This window comes from Melospiza melodia, chromosome 12 (genome assembly GCF_035770615.1).
Source record: "Melospiza melodia melodia isolate bMelMel2 chromosome 12, bMelMel2.pri, whole genome shotgun sequence".
In the NCBI taxonomy this organism is placed as follows: domain Eukaryota; kingdom Metazoa; phylum Chordata; class Aves; order Passeriformes; family Passerellidae; genus Melospiza; species Melospiza melodia.
In genome coordinates, this window is record NC_086205.1 from 26,777,198 (window position 1) to 26,793,724 (window position 16,527).

Here is a 16,527-nt window from a genome sequence, read left to right on the forward strand (position 1 = left end):
CTCTGCCCAGATGCTCGACTCATTTAGAAACTTGACACTGGAGGCATTTAGAAGACAAAAATCCAAATTTGAAACAAAATATCGAGGTAAGCTTCATAATGATATATTTTAAGATACATCACCCCCAAAACGAGGGGCTGAGCCTGATCTGTTTTAACAGCATGATCTACCTGCTGCCAGCTCGTGGGGACATGTTAGGGCAGTGACTGCTCCCTGAAAGCCACCCTGGTGCTGGGGGCAAAAGGGTTAAAGGCACATTGAATAACAAGCCCAGGAGCCACATGTCCCTGCTCTCCTGCAAGAACTCGTTATATTTCAGATCTGACACTCGTTTTACTTTCAATAATCCGTGCTAAATATTTGTATGGCTATAGAGAGATTGATAAACAGATAGAGAAACGAAAGCCCTGCGTGATTATAGCAAAGATTTGACTCTTAAAATTATTTAAATCGACACACTCTGCTCGCAAAACACAACACAACCCCTCCTGCCAGCATCCAGCATTTCAGAGAGAAAGCAAAAACGAAATACCTTCATCTAGGCGGGATGTTAAAGTGATCTGAGCAAAGACGAGCATTACAAAAGCCATCAGCTGGCACTCGAGCACAGCTCCCGAAACGGGTGAGCAGAAAGCACCCGATGAGAAGAAAAGGAGCAAAATTCTCCCCAAAGAGTTGAAATCGCAGCAAGTGGCGAAGTGAGTTCGCAGAAAAACAGACATGAGAAAGTTTACTTCTCACAAGATAAAAAACTGACGTGGTTAGAAAGTCATCTTACAATTGGTGCCAATCATTTGACGTTTTCAGACCTACCCCCAGCCCACACTCTCATGAGAGTCCTTCGTTTGGGACAATGGGGGAGGGGGGAAATGAGAGACAGAACTCATTTTCAGGCAATTTCAGTTCATGCCCTCGTTCAGAACTGTTCCGCAATGGCTGTCGCGGACAATTACAGCCTCTCAAAGCACATTTATTTTTTTTTTTTTCCCCAAACTGCTCCACTCCAACAGAATTGTGCAATATAGACCTATTTACCTTCCCAACCCTTCCCCCCCGCTCGGACACTTCGGCAGAATGAACAAGCCGAACTACTTGACCTCAGCTTTTAAATCGCGATAAATCAGCTGCCACATCGTCTCTAACAAATTTAACAAATTCGTGCCCAGCCCCTCCCCCGAGCCAGCTCGAAGGTGTTCGGTAAAAGCATCTCTGCTGCCAAGCGCCGCTTTCCTCACGGGGACGGCGAAAAAAGAGCCCGAGACGGACAGAAAAGCTTCCTTATGAACAGCCGATTAAATGTGATAGCGACGAGCCCTGTCAGCGACAAATCTGGGGCTTTTTCAAAGCCAGAGTGCACCCTTGTCACGCTCTTTCCAAGTCACAGAATCCCAGAATATTCCGAGCTGGAAAGGACCCACAGGGATCATCGAGTCCAGCTCTTTTAAACGAATCGTTAAGAGCTTTCTTGGGATTTTTCTCTCACCCTTCAAGCATCAAAGCAGCAGGCAGAGCCAGGGATAGAAGGGTCCCTCGCTAAGCAGATTAAAGTCGGGTCTCTCCACTATCCAAACGCGTCCCTGAACTTCCCCGTCCTCCGCGGTCCGCGGGGCTCCCTCAGGGCACGGCGGAGCCCTTGGGCTGCACAACCCCTCGGGGAGCCGCTCCTCAGAGCCCTGGGCCGACAGCAGCCGGGACGGAGCCGCCGGGCCCCGAGCCCTCAGGGGGACCCTCAGCGGGGCAGCCCGGCCGGGGGGAGAGAGGCTCTGCCGCCGCTTCTGCTCCCTCCGGGCCCGGGGGAAGTGGGGAAATGAGGCGCGGGGCAGAACCGCCGATCCCCCAGCACCTCCTGCCATCCCCTCGGCACCTCCCGCCTTCTGCCTCAGCATCTTCCCTTCAACGCCACTTGTCTCCCCCCCTTAGCACCGTCCCCTCAAAAATCCTAATCTCCACCTCAGCATCCCTTGTCTCCCCTCAACTCTCACAGCATTTCTGTTTTCGCCATCAGCACCGTCCCCTCAGCACCCCCTGCCCGGGGCAGCCCCCTGAGGGCACCTCCTCCGCCGCGAAGCCCCCCCACCCCACCGCCCTGAGGCGAACCGCCATCACTTCCTCCCGCCGAGCTCGTACCTGCTCGTCCCGGCGGCTCCGTGCCCCGGCGAGGCGGCTATAGCGCGGGCAGCTCCGGCTGCTGTAGAAGCTCGGCCGCTTCCACACTCGAAAATGGCGCCGAAATGGCGAACTCGAACCGAAATTCGTTAGAAAAGCGCGGGGCAGGCTGGGACGGGAGGGGCCGGGCCCGCGGGTTTGAACGGCACCGCCGCCCCCGCCCGCCATCTTGTGTTCGTTACAGCAGGGAGGGGAAAGCGCCCAGAAATCCGCCGGGAGCGGCTTTTTCTGGGCAGACACGGGGGGGTGGGAGACATTAGGGGGTGAGGGCGGCGAGGTAACACAGCCTCGCGGCCGTGCCGGCGGAGAAAAGAGTTAATTTTAATTTTAGAAGTAGGTCAGTGGGCGGCGCTTAGTTGCTGAGTACCACGCGCTAGTTTAAAATTAATAAAAAAATATTTAAAAAAAATTTTACTAGTGAAAAAATTTTTTAAAAATGGTGAGAGCGCGGCGATTTTGAAGCGGGTTTAATTAATTAACGGGCGGCGCCGTGGCACCTTGGGGGGGCCGGGGGGGAGCCGTGAGGTGGCGGAGGAGGAGGATGAAGAGGATGCGGTCTCGCGAGAAGTCGCCATAGCGACGGCGGCGCTTGGCGGCGGGGGGAGCGGGAGCCGCCGCTCCTGAGGCGACGGGAGCGGGACGGGGAGGCGGGATCATCCCGGGATCGAGATCCGCCGGGAGCGGCAGGCGGGATCATCCCGAGATCCGCCGGGAGCGGGATCATCCCGGGAGCTGGCGGCGGGATCGCCCCGGGCTCCCCTGGGAGCGGGCTCCGCCGCGAGCGGGCTCCGGCCGCCGCTCTGCCGCTCTCTCCCGCTGCCCGCGCAGGTAAAGGCGCGCTGGGGAGGCGGCGGCCGCCGGCCCCCTCCCCTCGGCTGAGTCACCGCCGCGGTGGGCGACGGGGTCGGGAGCCGTGACCCCCGGCTGGGCGTGGGACGGGCGGATGGAGGGGCCGGAGAGCTCCGGGGCACAGCTGAGGGCAGGGCGGGGGAGCCCCGGCCCTCAGGAGGGGTTGGATGATTGCTTCTTGGTAAAATGCAGACGGAGGGAACAGCGGGTGTTGGCGCGGGCGGTGCTGGCCGAGGCTGCCCCGAGGGTTTGGTGTCTCCTTCTCCGTGCCCCGCGTTCCGCCGGCTGCTTTTCCTTCTCGGCATTCCCCCATCGTGCTGTGGCATTCCTTCCCTTTCCTGCTCTGTCCCCATCCCTTCCCGCTGCCTTCCCCATCCGGCCCGCTGGTTTTCCTTCCCTCTGGCATTCCTTCCCTGCGCTGCCCCCATCCCGCTCTGCTCCGCCGCTCCCGATCCTCATCTCCGGGCCAGCAGCTCCGGGTGGGAAAGGCAGGAGGCGTCAGGCGCTTTGGCTTCTCCGAGTCCCCAGAATTCCTGCCTAGAATTCCTGCCTAGAATTCCTGCTCATTGCCACATCTCTCCTAAAATCCTGCTGGATTCCTTGGGACGGAGGGAATACGTGGGCTGGCAGTGATGGATGTACCTGGTGATGGCCCTGGATAGGCGTTCAGCCTTTCAGCAGCGCATACAGAGCCATTATAATGCTTTAAAATTATAATAAAGTTCTGGGATTTGGAAGGAAAATACCAGGTTTTCTCTTGCTGGCTGTGTGTCAGCACAGGGGATCTCCAGTGCTCCAACCTCTGATGTTTCAGGCTTGATCTTAAAGGTCTTTTCCAACATTAAGGAATCACTGTTCATTTTTTCTTCAAGTTGTCCTTATTCAGTTGGATAATGTGAAAACAGAATTCTCTTTAAACTCAGGTATTTCTTGGTGCCTCTTTTCCCCCAGTAGTGATGTAAAATTACTTCAGACCTTTTAATTTTAGTGTTAGTGTCTTCCTCTTGAATTTTGGCTGCTTGTGTATATTATGTTCATTATCCATACTTATATATGTATTTGTTTTCTTTTATTGCAGTTATAACACATGGTTTTAATGCTCCATCTGAACAACTGAGATGAGACTGAAGACTTCCCTTTTAAAGGAGCCAAAGCATATCCTTTGTCACAGAAAAAAAGCATGGAACATCGTGTTCATTCTGAATGGACTCTTCCAGAAAATATTTTTTTGTTGTTGAAATTTCAGTAAAATATTTGTAAATTGTAGATGCCTTTTTTTTTCCTGTTTTTCCTTTGTTCCCCTTGTCATTGACCGCAGCCTTTAAGGACAATGTTTTAAGAGACACTGCACACTTACATATGATAAATACGTACTTATAATAATAAACACTTACATATGGTGTAGATAAACCCACACTTTTGAATGAAAATTGGGTGTTTTGCATTGTATTTTGCACTAAGACCCTTCACTAACCCAACATTTTAGCCAGCTTTCCATAACTTTACATCATGATAAGAATTTGAATTTTATGAAATATTTTCATTTTACGAAACGAAAATTTGCTTCATTGGACTTAATTTTTACCAGCTCTTCTTGGCACATAAGAGCAAAAAAATGAAGAACGAAGATTTATTTTTTTTTTTTTAGTATTAAACATTCCACACAATGTTATCAAAATAATCTTCCTGTACTGTCCCTTCAGCTCTAAGGAGTTGAGACGGGGTATTGGATTGTTTCTGGTGGTTCAGCTTTTCAGGTTCCTTAACTGGATTTCACATAAGGGCTTGGTGAGCTGTGTGGGCTGGACCACAGCTGACGAGCTGTTCTCCTGCAGCGACGACCACCAGGTGATGAAATGGAACCCCGTGAGCAGCGAGACCACGCGGGTGCTGAGGCTGCCAGATGAGGTTTATCCCTTGGACCTGCACTGGTTTCCCAGAGGCATCGGTGGCAAGAAGCAATCCCAGGCTGAGAGCTTTGTTCTCACCAGCTCTGATGGTAAGGCAACTTAAAATATTTCTAATAATAAAATTAAAAATAATGAATTTTTAAAATATTTATAATACTGGTTGTTTCGTACCATTGAGTGCTCATGTCAGTCAAGTACAAGGCATTATTTGGGGAGCAAGAAGCTCTGAGGATTGCTTGGGATTTTTTCCCTTCTCCCCAAAAAGATTTTACCCTTGGGGTTTTTATTCCCCTTCTCCCGAAAAAGATTTTACCCTTGGAGGTTTTATTCCCCTTCTCCCCAAAAGGATTTTACCCTTGGAGGTTTTATTCCCCTTCTCCCCAAAAGGATTTTACCCTTGGAGGTTTTATTCCCCTTCTCCCCAAAAAGATTTTACCCTTGGAGGTTTTATTCCCCTTCTCCCCAAAAGGATTTTTCACTTGGGGTTTTTATTCCCCTTCTCCCCAAAAGGATTTTTCCCTTGGAGGTTTTATTCCCCTTCTCCCCAAAAGGATTTTACCCTTGGAGGTTTTATTCCCCTTCTCCCCAAAAAGATTTTACCCTTGGAGGTTTTATTCCCCTTCTCCCCAAAAGGATTTTTCCCTTGGGGTTTCTATTCCCCTTCTCCCCAAAAGGAAGATTTTGCCCCCCACCAGATTTTTCTTCCTGCACGAGTTTTCCTGCCCCAGCTCACTCCTGCAGTTCTCCTGCAGCAGCCAAGTCCCCTGTGTGATAAGGATTCCTGCAAACTTGCTGAATCCAATGGAAAAGCAGCATAATGTCTTTACAATTCCTAGTTGAACTGCAGATGTTTGAAATGAGAGCAAATGTAAATTTAGTCCCCTTGGGTTTTCTTCTGAAATGCATCTCTTGGGGGATATTGTTCTTTTATTTCCTACTGACATTGGTCTTGTTGCTATTTTTTAACAAAAATGAAGAGTATTTTTGGCTTTAACCTTCAAATTAAGGACAAATCATAAGTGATTCAACCTTTTTATTTTTAATTTTTTCTTGACAATTTTATATTAGGTCAGCATTTAAGAGTCCATGGAAGTTAATGAACAAAACATCCATGTTTTATATTCTGTGTTTGGATAGGCTGGGAGTCTCCCAGTGGAAATTCCTGCAAGACTGGGGAGTCATTTTCAGGTTGAGGACAGTTCTGTCTTCAGTACTTAATAAAAATAAAGGACCAGAGATTAAGCTGAATCCCTTCTACCTACACCAGGCATTTGGCTAAAATTTCCTCTTTTTTGTGTAATCAGTTGTAATTTGAAAGTCTCTGTTGCCTCAGTAGAACAGAAATCCATGGAAATGGAGAAACCTCCCCCTGGGAATGCCATGGAAAAAGCTTTTGGCTGGCAGCAATTGTGAATTCCCCTGCTGGAAAAGCCAAGAAGTTGCAGAATTAAAGCTGCTGTCCCTGAAAACTTGATCTCCCCTGTTCTGCAGAAGGGTTAGGATACAGTTTTAAGTGATGATCACATTTTTTCCAGAGGAATTCTGGAAAGTTGATCCTGCTTTTACATGTAACCATGTTCTTCCCTGCTCAGCTACAATTTCCTCTGTTTCCCTCTTTGGAAGGGGCCTTGTGAGAGAAGTAGGAGCTTGTGGAGTGGGAGAGGATGCAAAAAATTGGGAAAATAGTGGAGTTTTCCCTGGATAACGGGATTTTATCTGATACTTTGACATTGCCCTTTTTCCTGATATTCTGACTTCACCAAATCCTTCAGTTCCTTCCCAGCTGCTTGAGCTTCCACTGGAATTTCATCTGTTATGAGCTGAGGAATTGCTCACAGAAATATTCAGGGGTTCTGCTTGGATCAGTGGGAGCTGTTTCAATATATGAAATCAATATATAAAATTTATATCCTGAAAAAAGTGATGGCTCTGAAGAGCTCAGCCCCTTCATGCCAGTCCTGGAGGTGATGGCATGGGAATATTCCTGCTCCTGGGAGATTTGGAATATGGGAATATTCCTGCTCCTGAGAGATTGGGAATATGGAATATTCCTGATCCTGAGAGATTGGGAATATGGGAATATTCCTGCTCCTGGGAGATTGGGAATATGGGAATATTCCTGCTCCTGGGAGATTGGGAATATGGAATATTCCTGATCCTGAGAGATTGGGAGTATGGAATATTCCTGATCCTGAGAGATTGGGAATATGGGAATATTCCTGCTCCTGGGAGATTTGGAATATGGGAATATTCCTGATCCTGAGAGATTGGGAATATGGGAATATTCCTGCTCCTGGGAGATTGGGTTTAAGGATGCTCCAGTGAAAAAGGTCCTGGATACAGGTGGAGCAAAGACACTGCATGGGAAAAGGTGCAGAAAATAAAATATATATTTCTCAGAAAATAAAAGTTGTTTTCAGTGAAAAGGCAGAAAAGGCCATTTTGGCAATTGACTTGGAGGAATTGACATTGAATTCCTCTAAATCCAGCTCTTGCTTACGTATGAAACATGAAAATGTCAGACCTGAGAGGTGTTCTATGCAATAAGTGATACATCCATGAGATAAATTTTATTTTATAATTACAGAAGAATGGAATGCATTAAATGAACACCTTGGAAGTGTTGGAGGGGATTTGGAGCAGCCTGGGCTGTGAAAGGTGTCCCTGCCCTTTGGGATTTCAGGTCCCTCCCAACCCAAACCAGTCTGGGATTCCATAATAAACTGTTCACATAAACTGATTTATCCAAACCATAGTTTTTTATCAGTGTTAGAAGTCTTTTCCCTGGAAATCTTGCACTGGCAGAGATTTGGCTGGATGATTGTGCCAAAAGTTCTGGTCACTCAGGAGCTCCCTTGCAGTGGTTCAGTCTGGCAGCTTAGATCAAATAATACTAAAAATAATTTGATTTTAAAGTACTTAATTTCAATTACTGGGCTGCTTATTTTTCCAAGCTCTCCATTGTCTGCTCTTTGCTCCAGTTTAAATTTGATCTTCCTGGGTTTAAGCAGCATCCCTTATTTGGGAAGAAAAACTTCCTGATCCTTCTGTTGAAGTCATTACAAACTTTGGGGTTGGCTGCTGTGGAATTCCATCCCAGGAATAATTCTGATTTGAGCTGTGAAAAACAACTGGAAGTGCTCTTTGTGTTGTTGTTTTCTTGGTTTGTCTGTGTGCTTTCCACAGGGGGTACCAGCACTGCTGTAATAATATAGAATGTAATTAATAATGTAATAATAATTACATAATTCTGTAAATTCTATTAACTTTTTTATTTTTTTAGGGAAATTCCACTTGATTTCCAAGCTAGGAAGAGTGGAGAAAAGTGTAGAAGCCCATTGTGGAGCTGTCCTTGCAGGAAGGTGGAATTATGAGGGAACAGCCCTGGTTACAGGTGAGCATTCCTAAATTAATAAAGTGCTTTGAAAACTTAAATAATAATCTGCTTTTTTTTGGTCTTAGTTATCACAGAGGTTGTTGTCACCTTTTTACTAGGAGTTCATTTTGCACTATTAATGTATTTTAGCTTAGTGTTGTCCATTTTAATTAATAGATGTAGTAAAAATATTTCTCTTTTTCATTTAAATCATCCAGTTACTTGAAAGTAAATGTTTTAATATCAGAGTGCTCAGATGGTTTTGTGGCTGTTCTGAACTTCAGAAAGGAGAATATTTGATTTCTTTCTTTTCTGTCTGTTGCAAGAAGAAGTTGCTAAGTTGGTACATTTTATATTCCTGCACATTTGGGGTTTTTTAGCCAAAAAGGCTCATTGATCTTGAATATTCCTGTGCTTTATTCCTTAATTATCAGTAATTATTACCTACAGCTTGTTCATATTAGTGATAGAGGAGTGAGCCCACAATTTCTTCATCTCTACACCATTTTTTTGTCCCAAATCTTTTATTAATGAGTTGCTTTTGGTGGTTTTGTCCCAGATTCTGTCTGGGGTTTGGGGGAGCTGCTGCAATGCCTGTGCTGGGCTCCTTGCTGGGTTTGTGGTGTGTCAGCCTCCTGCTGATGGAGCACAGCTGATCCCTCTGGCCACAAGAACTGCAGATAATTCTGGATTTTTTCCAAAATTAATTTTGGAAATAATAATTTTCCAGACTCTGAAATGCTGCTTCAAGGAACTCTGTCTGGCCTGTTCCTCTGAAATCCCAGAGGGATGGAAATATTGCTCTTTTTAAAGACAGCTTTGCCTCAGGAACTTCTCCAAAGACAAAGTCAAAATTCTCTTTTGAATCCCTTTTTTTTTATGAGGCTGCATGACACTGACACTTTTTGGGGAGTGTGGGAATTCATCACCACTTCCAGTTTATTCTGAGGAGATCAACTCCTCTTCTACCACAGCTGTACTTGGAGGAAGGCTAAATAAATCATTGCTACTGCACCACTTCAAATATTTTTATGGTTGTATTTCAACAGCATCAAATGTGCACAAATAAGATTTTTAATTTTGAGTGGGCTTTTTAAACATTTTTAAAACATTTAAAACAACACTGGCCGGATATAAAAACCTGAAATGTGGCAAATAAATTATATTTGAATGGAAGAATCCATTAATTTCTTTTTCCTCATTAATTGCATCTGGGAAGCCTAAACTGAAGCATTTTAAAAATGACACCACAGCAGGAATTGTGTGCTGTAAAACAGCCCTAAGTGTGCTGTGTAGTGCTTAGCAATGAATTCTTCAATAAATAAACTGAGTTATTTGGTAACACACAGTTATGGTAGAAAATTGAAGCCATCCAGAGTTATCTTCATTTATCAGCTGTGAAATCTCCAGTTGAATCCATCAAATCTGCTCCTGCTGCCCTGGGCCTTCTCAGACTCCTCTAAGCAGCTCCTGGGCCATTGAAGGAATCAGAAATACAGAATTTGGGGTGCTTAAATGATGGTGGATTTTTCCTTGCTAGGACCAGCTTCAGAAAAGAGTGTGGGGATTTTCAGGAAAGGAGGATTTCTTGATAATAACCAAAGAAACATCTTAAATATTTTTCCTTCCTATACTTCCTATTCTATGTTTGGAAGATGAAACAAAAGGAATTCACCTGTAAGAAAAGCTGGGTTTATTTTAACTCCAGAGTTTCCTGAGCAAATACAAATACATTTGTTAGAGTGGATATTGCATGGCATTTGCTGATTTCTGTGCTCGTTTGCAGCTGGGGAAGATGGCCAAGTGAAAATCTGGTCTAAAAGTGGAATGCTGAGATCCACCTTGGCTCAGCAAGGTGAGTTCTCTGCTATGAGCTCCAGCAGAACTTGTTCATTTGGGTTATTCTGAAATATATTTAAATAACAGACCCTGAATATGGCAGGGGTGGTTTCTTCAAGGGTGTTAAAGCCTTAATTAAATATAAATATAAATCAGAGTTGCATTTTAATAAGATTTTTTGAAAGTATTTCATTTTTCAGACTCAAAGTGCTGCAATATTTTTAGGCAGCAGTCTCATCCCACGCTGAGGATTTGGGGCCATTGCAGTGAAGATCCTCAGCTCAATTTTGTTTTTCAGACTTCATAGATGGAGCCTGTGTGACCCTGTGACATTTTTGAAGAAACCACATGCACCTGGGCTTGGGGTAAATGTCAGGGCCCTTATCTCAGTCTGAAACAAATGATCTGAATGCTTTCAACCTGGGGAAGGCACTTTAACCACAGCACTGAATAGAAAATGCATTGCAGTTCTTTTAAGGAAGTTCTTGTGCTCATGCAATGTTTGTCAGGTAAAAAGATAAACCAACTGAACTAGAATTTAAACAAAATATTCAAACCAAAGCACATATTCGTTAGCATTTCTCAGTTTATGTTGTCAGGTTTCTTATGCATTATTTTGCCTGTTTGGGCTTTGAAAAAGCATATCAGGTGAATTCCATGCTGTTGTTTCAAACATGAATTTTCATTGGTTTCTGCAGGTTTCTGGTGCAGTACAAAAGCACACTTGAGTCCCCATGGAGTAACTGTCACCTTGTGTTTGTGTTTTCAACTTCAAATCCTGTGAGGCCCTGAAAATCTTTAAATTCAGAGTCAGAGCCCCACAGTCCCAGTGGTAACATGGCCATACCTGGGTCAGGGCAGGATTCTGCAGGAATGGTGCATTATGTTCAACCAAATGAATTTTCCAATCATTTTCTCTTCTTTTATTATAATGAGAACTGAAAAAATCCCCACTGCCAACATTCCTTTGCCCCATTCCACTCTTTGTGTTGGAAATAAATTTTCAGGCTGGATTTTGGGGTGATGATCCACGTGCCTGTTCTGTCTTTGGCCTTTATTCCTCCTTAAATTCCCTTAAATTCTTCCTTTTATTCCTCCTTCTGCTTACACTGAAATGTTGGGTTTGGGCTTCCACTGATCCATTTGGCTGAGGAAACCTTTTTTCTTTGGATTTCTTAGGGATCTCACAAGATTCTCATGGAATCCTGGAATGGTTTGGATTGGAAGGACCTTAAATCCCATCCCTGTATCCCAAACCTGTCTGGGACATTTCCAGGGATCCTGGGGCAGCCACAGCTGCTCTGGGAATTCCATCCCAGCCCTCCCAGGGAGGAATTCATTCCTGATACCTCTATTCTTTAGGAATATGCTTTCAGAAACACCCTCCCAAGATCTAAAATCATTTAAATTAATGTTTCTCCTCCTGTGACAATCCCAAATCCCACAAAACTCTTGCAATTACCAACTCTGCTGTGGGATAAACCAGACCTTCCTTCCTCAAATCCCAATTTTCTGCCTTTTTTGCCTGAATATTCCTGTTTCTGCTGCAGTGGGGCTGCTCCTCTGGGTTTGCAGGGTGTTGGCAGCATTTTCCCAAGGCAGCCCTTGTTAAGTGCAGGAGGAAATGAGTTAACTCAGCTCCTGCTGTTAAGCCCTGGAAATTGTGGTTAAGTCCTCAGCCATCATAAAAAAGGCAAACATTTGGTTTAAATAGAAAACTCTTCTGATTGTTAGATCAGCATTAGGAAAGGACAAAAAAAAAAAAAAAGGAGTTTATTTAGAATTTCTGCTCCAGCTGGGGACAGAATTTATGGCATTTTCACCAGGAATTGCCAGGAGGAAAACAGCCAGAGCCACATTTATTTAATATATGTTGTGTTTCTGGGACTTGTCTGCTCTGAGGGTTGACAAGTTTAAAAAGTCTGCCATAATAATTCTGGATTTTTAAGGAATAAAATTCCCTGAAAGAAAATCTATGAAATACAGAAATCTTCAGGAGCAACGACACCAGGTCTCAGTTTGGAGGGTGAATATTTGGGAGCTCAAATGGAGTTTGACCATAATAAATCAGCTTTTTGCACAGGGAAAAGTGGGGAGATACTGGATGATTTCAGGGCAGCTCAATCACTTAATTATCTCAATCTCATCAAAATATTCCTGAGTCATTTTTAAAGATAGAATTTAATATGCCAAAATTGTCACCGAGAATTTTATCCTCTAAGAGCATTTTTAAGCCTTTTGGGGTTTTTTATTACCCTAAAGTTCCATTAAAGATGGTTTATTTGAACAATTTTAATTCAGTTGCTCAGTTTAATACTTGGAGAAGCTTTTTGCTTAACTTTCTTAGTTTTATTTCAAGGAATCAAGTAGCAAAGTCCTTTGATTTTTCTTCAGAGACAAATCTTGTCAAATAATATGGAAAATATTTGCATGGTTGGCAAGTCTGTCTTTTTTAAATTCTTATTTTTTCCCTGGATGTTTTTCCATGTGTAATTTTTGCTTTATTCTGTTTTCAAAAAATCTAATTTGAAAACTGGAACATGATTTTAAAATGGAACAGTCAGCTTTATTCCAGATACAAAATTCTGAGACTTTCAGTCTAAGAAAGTTTCAGTTAATTGGGAAAAATCTGTCCAGCCTGTGGCCACTTGGATTTATTGTCATTTATTTTGGAAGTTACTATGAATGGGATGTTTGTGCAGCAAAACAAAATCTGTGTTAATTATGGTACCCAAAAATCTAAAAAAGAACAATTGAGGTGCAACACAAAACTTTTCCCACCCATTTTTGTGTCCAGCCTCATAATTTGGGCTGAAAAGATTGATTTTCTGATGTCTCTTGGTGAGTATTATTTTGATTTTCTGTATTTCTGGAGTGACAGTTGGGAGTAAAATTGTATCAGAGGATAAAATCTGAATAAATCAGTTAATAAAATCTGTATTTATCTGAATATAAATACAAAATGCAGCTATTTCCTGTTGTTTTTCTGGACTTGAAACCTTTCACTTGTAAAAGTTTTGGGAATTGTTAATGTGTAAATGGCAATAGATAAAGAGGCTTGAGAAATGTGTAAAGTACATTTATATAATGCAGTATTATCTACATAGATATTTATGTAATATAAATCTATTTTATGCAGTAGTTATGTATTATATTTTATGTACCTAAGTATATCTATTTATACATTATATATAATTATATATTTTATTTATTATGCTCTGTTGTATCTTACCATCAATATTATTTATTTTTATTATTATATATAATATATATATTTATTTAAAATAGATTTTTTTCCATGCCCACAGCAACTCCAGTGTACTCGGTGTCCTGGGCCCCTGACTCTGACAAAGTTCTCTACACCTCAGGGCAGCAGCTGATTATCAAACCCCTCCAGCCAAATGCCAAAGTTCTGCAGGTACCATTCATAATCTGATTCATTAATAAGATTTATTTACAGAAACAAGTACACAGCAGCCTTTCCCTTTTGTCTTGTTGAATTTGAATTTTTTGGATTAAAAATTTTAATGGATTTTTAGATGAAGGATTTTAATGCAGATTTTTGTGCTTTGATTCTGCCTCGTTCAGGCTTTATTTAATTTCTTTTTCTGCTAAATCATAAAATTGTTAAGATTGGAAAAAAAACCTCCGAGATCATCAAGTCCAACAAGTGTTGAATATTAAAAATAGGAGTTGTCACAATTCTGGAATTGATTTTTTTCCCTTTCAGTGGAAAGCCCACGATGGTTTGATTTTGAAAACTGACTGGAATTCAGTGAATGATCTGATCCTGTCTGCAGGGGAGGATTGCAGGTACAAGGTGAGCTCTGCTTCATTTTAACTCCCTGACTAAAAACTTATTAGAGATCCTGAAATTTCTGAATTTTACCCTGGAAGCCCAAAATGAAATGAGAAGTCATCAATCACACTTTTCAAGAAAAAATTTTTTTATTTATAAATACACCTCACTCTGTAGTAAGATAAAATTACAATTTTTTTAATACTGCAGAATAAAAAGTGCTAAAATGGGGGTGAAACAAAAAGAAAAATATGTACAAATATAGAAGTGATTATTTGAATTAATAGAAGCTGACATATCAAAGTAAAAGAGATAAAACTGCTGTTTTCTACTACAGGGACAGTGAATCCCTCAGTAAAATATATTTTATAATATATTGTTATATTAATCTATTAATACATTTTAAAATATATTAATATATATTATTTGAATGTAGGAAATATAATCTGCATCCAAAATACAAAGCACCTTTTGAGTATCTTCCCTTAAATAAAAACTGATTTTTAAATGTGTCATGTGTTGGTTCTGTCATTTAATTCTGTAATGGTTGTGATAGAAAATATACAATTAAGAAATTTTAAAAATTCAATAAATTATTACATTGTTTTGTGGATTGATTTCCATTTTAAAAATCTCTGTATTTGGAAATTTGCAGGTTCTTTTATAGACTTGGAGCAATTTACAGGAAATAAAACTCAGGGGTGCAAAATATTTTATACAGAATATTTTATCCAGAATTATGTGACATTTACCATGGCAGAAAGCAAGTCTGTTGCATTAAATAAACCAGTATGAATTAAATAATTATATATACATGTGTGTTGTGTATATATATTTATTTGTATTTATATTTGTATTTATATTTATAGTTACACATAATTGACTTGGGCAATTATTTCTAAAATTTTTATGTCATGAGGGAAAATTATACTTCTGGAATAATAAAAGTACAAGAAGTGTATTTATAAAATATGAGTGAGGAATAATATAGGTGATTTTTAAAGTTGCACTGGAAACATGAGGGGAAATTACACTTCTGCAGTAAGAAAAATACCAAAAATATATATAAACCAAAACTGAACTGTAATATAGGTGATTTTTCAAATTACACTAAAACATGAGGGAAAATTATATTTCTGGAATAGGAAAAATACAAAAAATATATATATAAACAAAAAGGGGGATTTATATTAAAATATATATTCTTTATATATAAATATATATAAATCTCATACAGGTGATTTTTCAAGTTACACTGAAATCATGAGGGGAAATTACATTTCTGGAGTAACAACAATACAAAAAATATCTATATAAAACAAAAGAAAGATATATATTATTTATATATATTTATGTATTTTTTAATATCTTTATATATATATAAAAGACAGGTGATTTTTTCAAGTTCCCATGAAAACATGAGGGGAAATTACATTTCTGGAGTAACAACAATACAAAAAATATCTATATAAAACAAAAGCAAGACATATTAAATACCAATATTATTTATATATATATTTTTACACACACACACATATGTATATATAATATAATATATACATATATACACACACATATAATACGGGTAATTTTCTCAAGTTCTCCTGAAAACATGAGGGGGAATTACACCTCTGCAGTAACAAAAAATGCAAAAAAAAAAATATATATATAAACCAAGAATGAACTGTAATATAGCAATTTTTCCAATTCCACTAAAACATGAGGGGGATTTATTTTTCTGGAATAATGCCAGTGCACCCAGAGTGTGCCATGGATGGAATTGGGGTTTTGCTGCAGGTCTGGGACAGTTTTGGCCGTGTCCTGTACAATTCCCAGCCCCATGAATATCCCATCACTGCCATTGCCTGGGCTCTGGATGGAGAATTGTTTGCTGTGGGATCCTTCAACACTCTACGGCTCTGTGATAAAACTGGGGTGAGTACAACTCTGCTAATTTATTTTAGATAGATAAAAAAATAAGTATAATAAAAATATTTTAAATTTTTAATATTTTATTTTAATTTTTTTTAATTATTTACAAATACTTTCCAGAGTAAAACTCAGCAAATTTATTTTATATATATATTAAAAAAATCAATATAATAAAAATAGAAATTTCCAGAGTAAAACTCTGGAAATTGTCCAAATTTATTGATAATACAGCAAATATTCCTCAGGATATCAGTGTACAGGTAGGTGTTTTATTAGCAAAAGCTGCTTGTGATTGCCAGCACCTTTTTGCTGACCAGAATATTTTGTTTTTAATAATATTTTGCTTTTTGGGACATGAAATTTTTACCTGAAAATCACAGAGTTCGCAAGCATCTCTTATGGTCATAACTAATCATAAATTGCTATTTTTTAACAATAAAAAGAAGAGTATAACAATAACCTGATAGAAAAGGATGTGGAAGAACCATTTATTATTATATTTTATTGTATTTTAACCACTTTTATTATTTAATCTTTTTTCCCCTTGAAGGTTATTCCTGAATCATTATTTTTATAGGGTTTTTTGCAGCTTTTTCTCCAATTAAAATCAATTTAATGCAGCTTCACCTCCCTTCACTGGGAGCACAGATTGTCCT

The 16,527-nt window shown here is 40.6% G+C and overlaps 2 protein-coding genes across 6 annotated transcripts in view; one reads left to right on the top strand and one right to left on the bottom strand.

Annotated features, from left to right (window-relative positions):
• SMC4 (structural maintenance of chromosomes 4) overlaps positions 1-2,225 on the bottom strand; it is a 28,306-nt gene extending 26,081 nt beyond the window's left edge. For 2 of the 5 annotated variants that reach the window (XM_063167405.1, XM_063167402.1), the window contains exon 1: positions 533-1,380. The gene's annotated coding sequence lies outside the window, so the exon portion shown is untranslated. Of the gene's footprint in view, positions 1-532; positions 1,381-2,127 lie in introns of those variants that run through there. The other 3 variants (XM_063167406.1, XM_063167403.1, XM_063167404.1) reach the window with 3 other exon arrangements.
• Positions 2,226-2,881: 656 nt separating this feature from the next.
• The window catches only part of IFT80 (intraflagellar transport 80), a 29,425-nt gene continuing 15,779 nt past the window's right edge, over positions 2,882-16,527 (top strand). The window contains exons 1-8 of the mRNA XM_063167408.1: positions 2,882-2,994; positions 4,094-4,169; positions 4,792-5,014; positions 8,209-8,319; positions 10,088-10,156; positions 13,449-13,558; positions 13,871-13,960; positions 15,737-15,874. Coding sequence (XP_063023478.1) covers positions 4,134-4,169; positions 4,792-5,014; positions 8,209-8,319; positions 10,088-10,156; positions 13,449-13,558; positions 13,871-13,960; positions 15,737-15,874 — 777 coding nt within the window. The 5' untranslated portion in view covers positions 2,882-2,994; positions 4,094-4,133. The remainder of the gene's footprint in view (positions 2,995-4,093; positions 4,170-4,791; positions 5,015-8,208; positions 8,320-10,087; positions 10,157-13,448; positions 13,559-13,870; positions 13,961-15,736; positions 15,875-16,527) is intronic.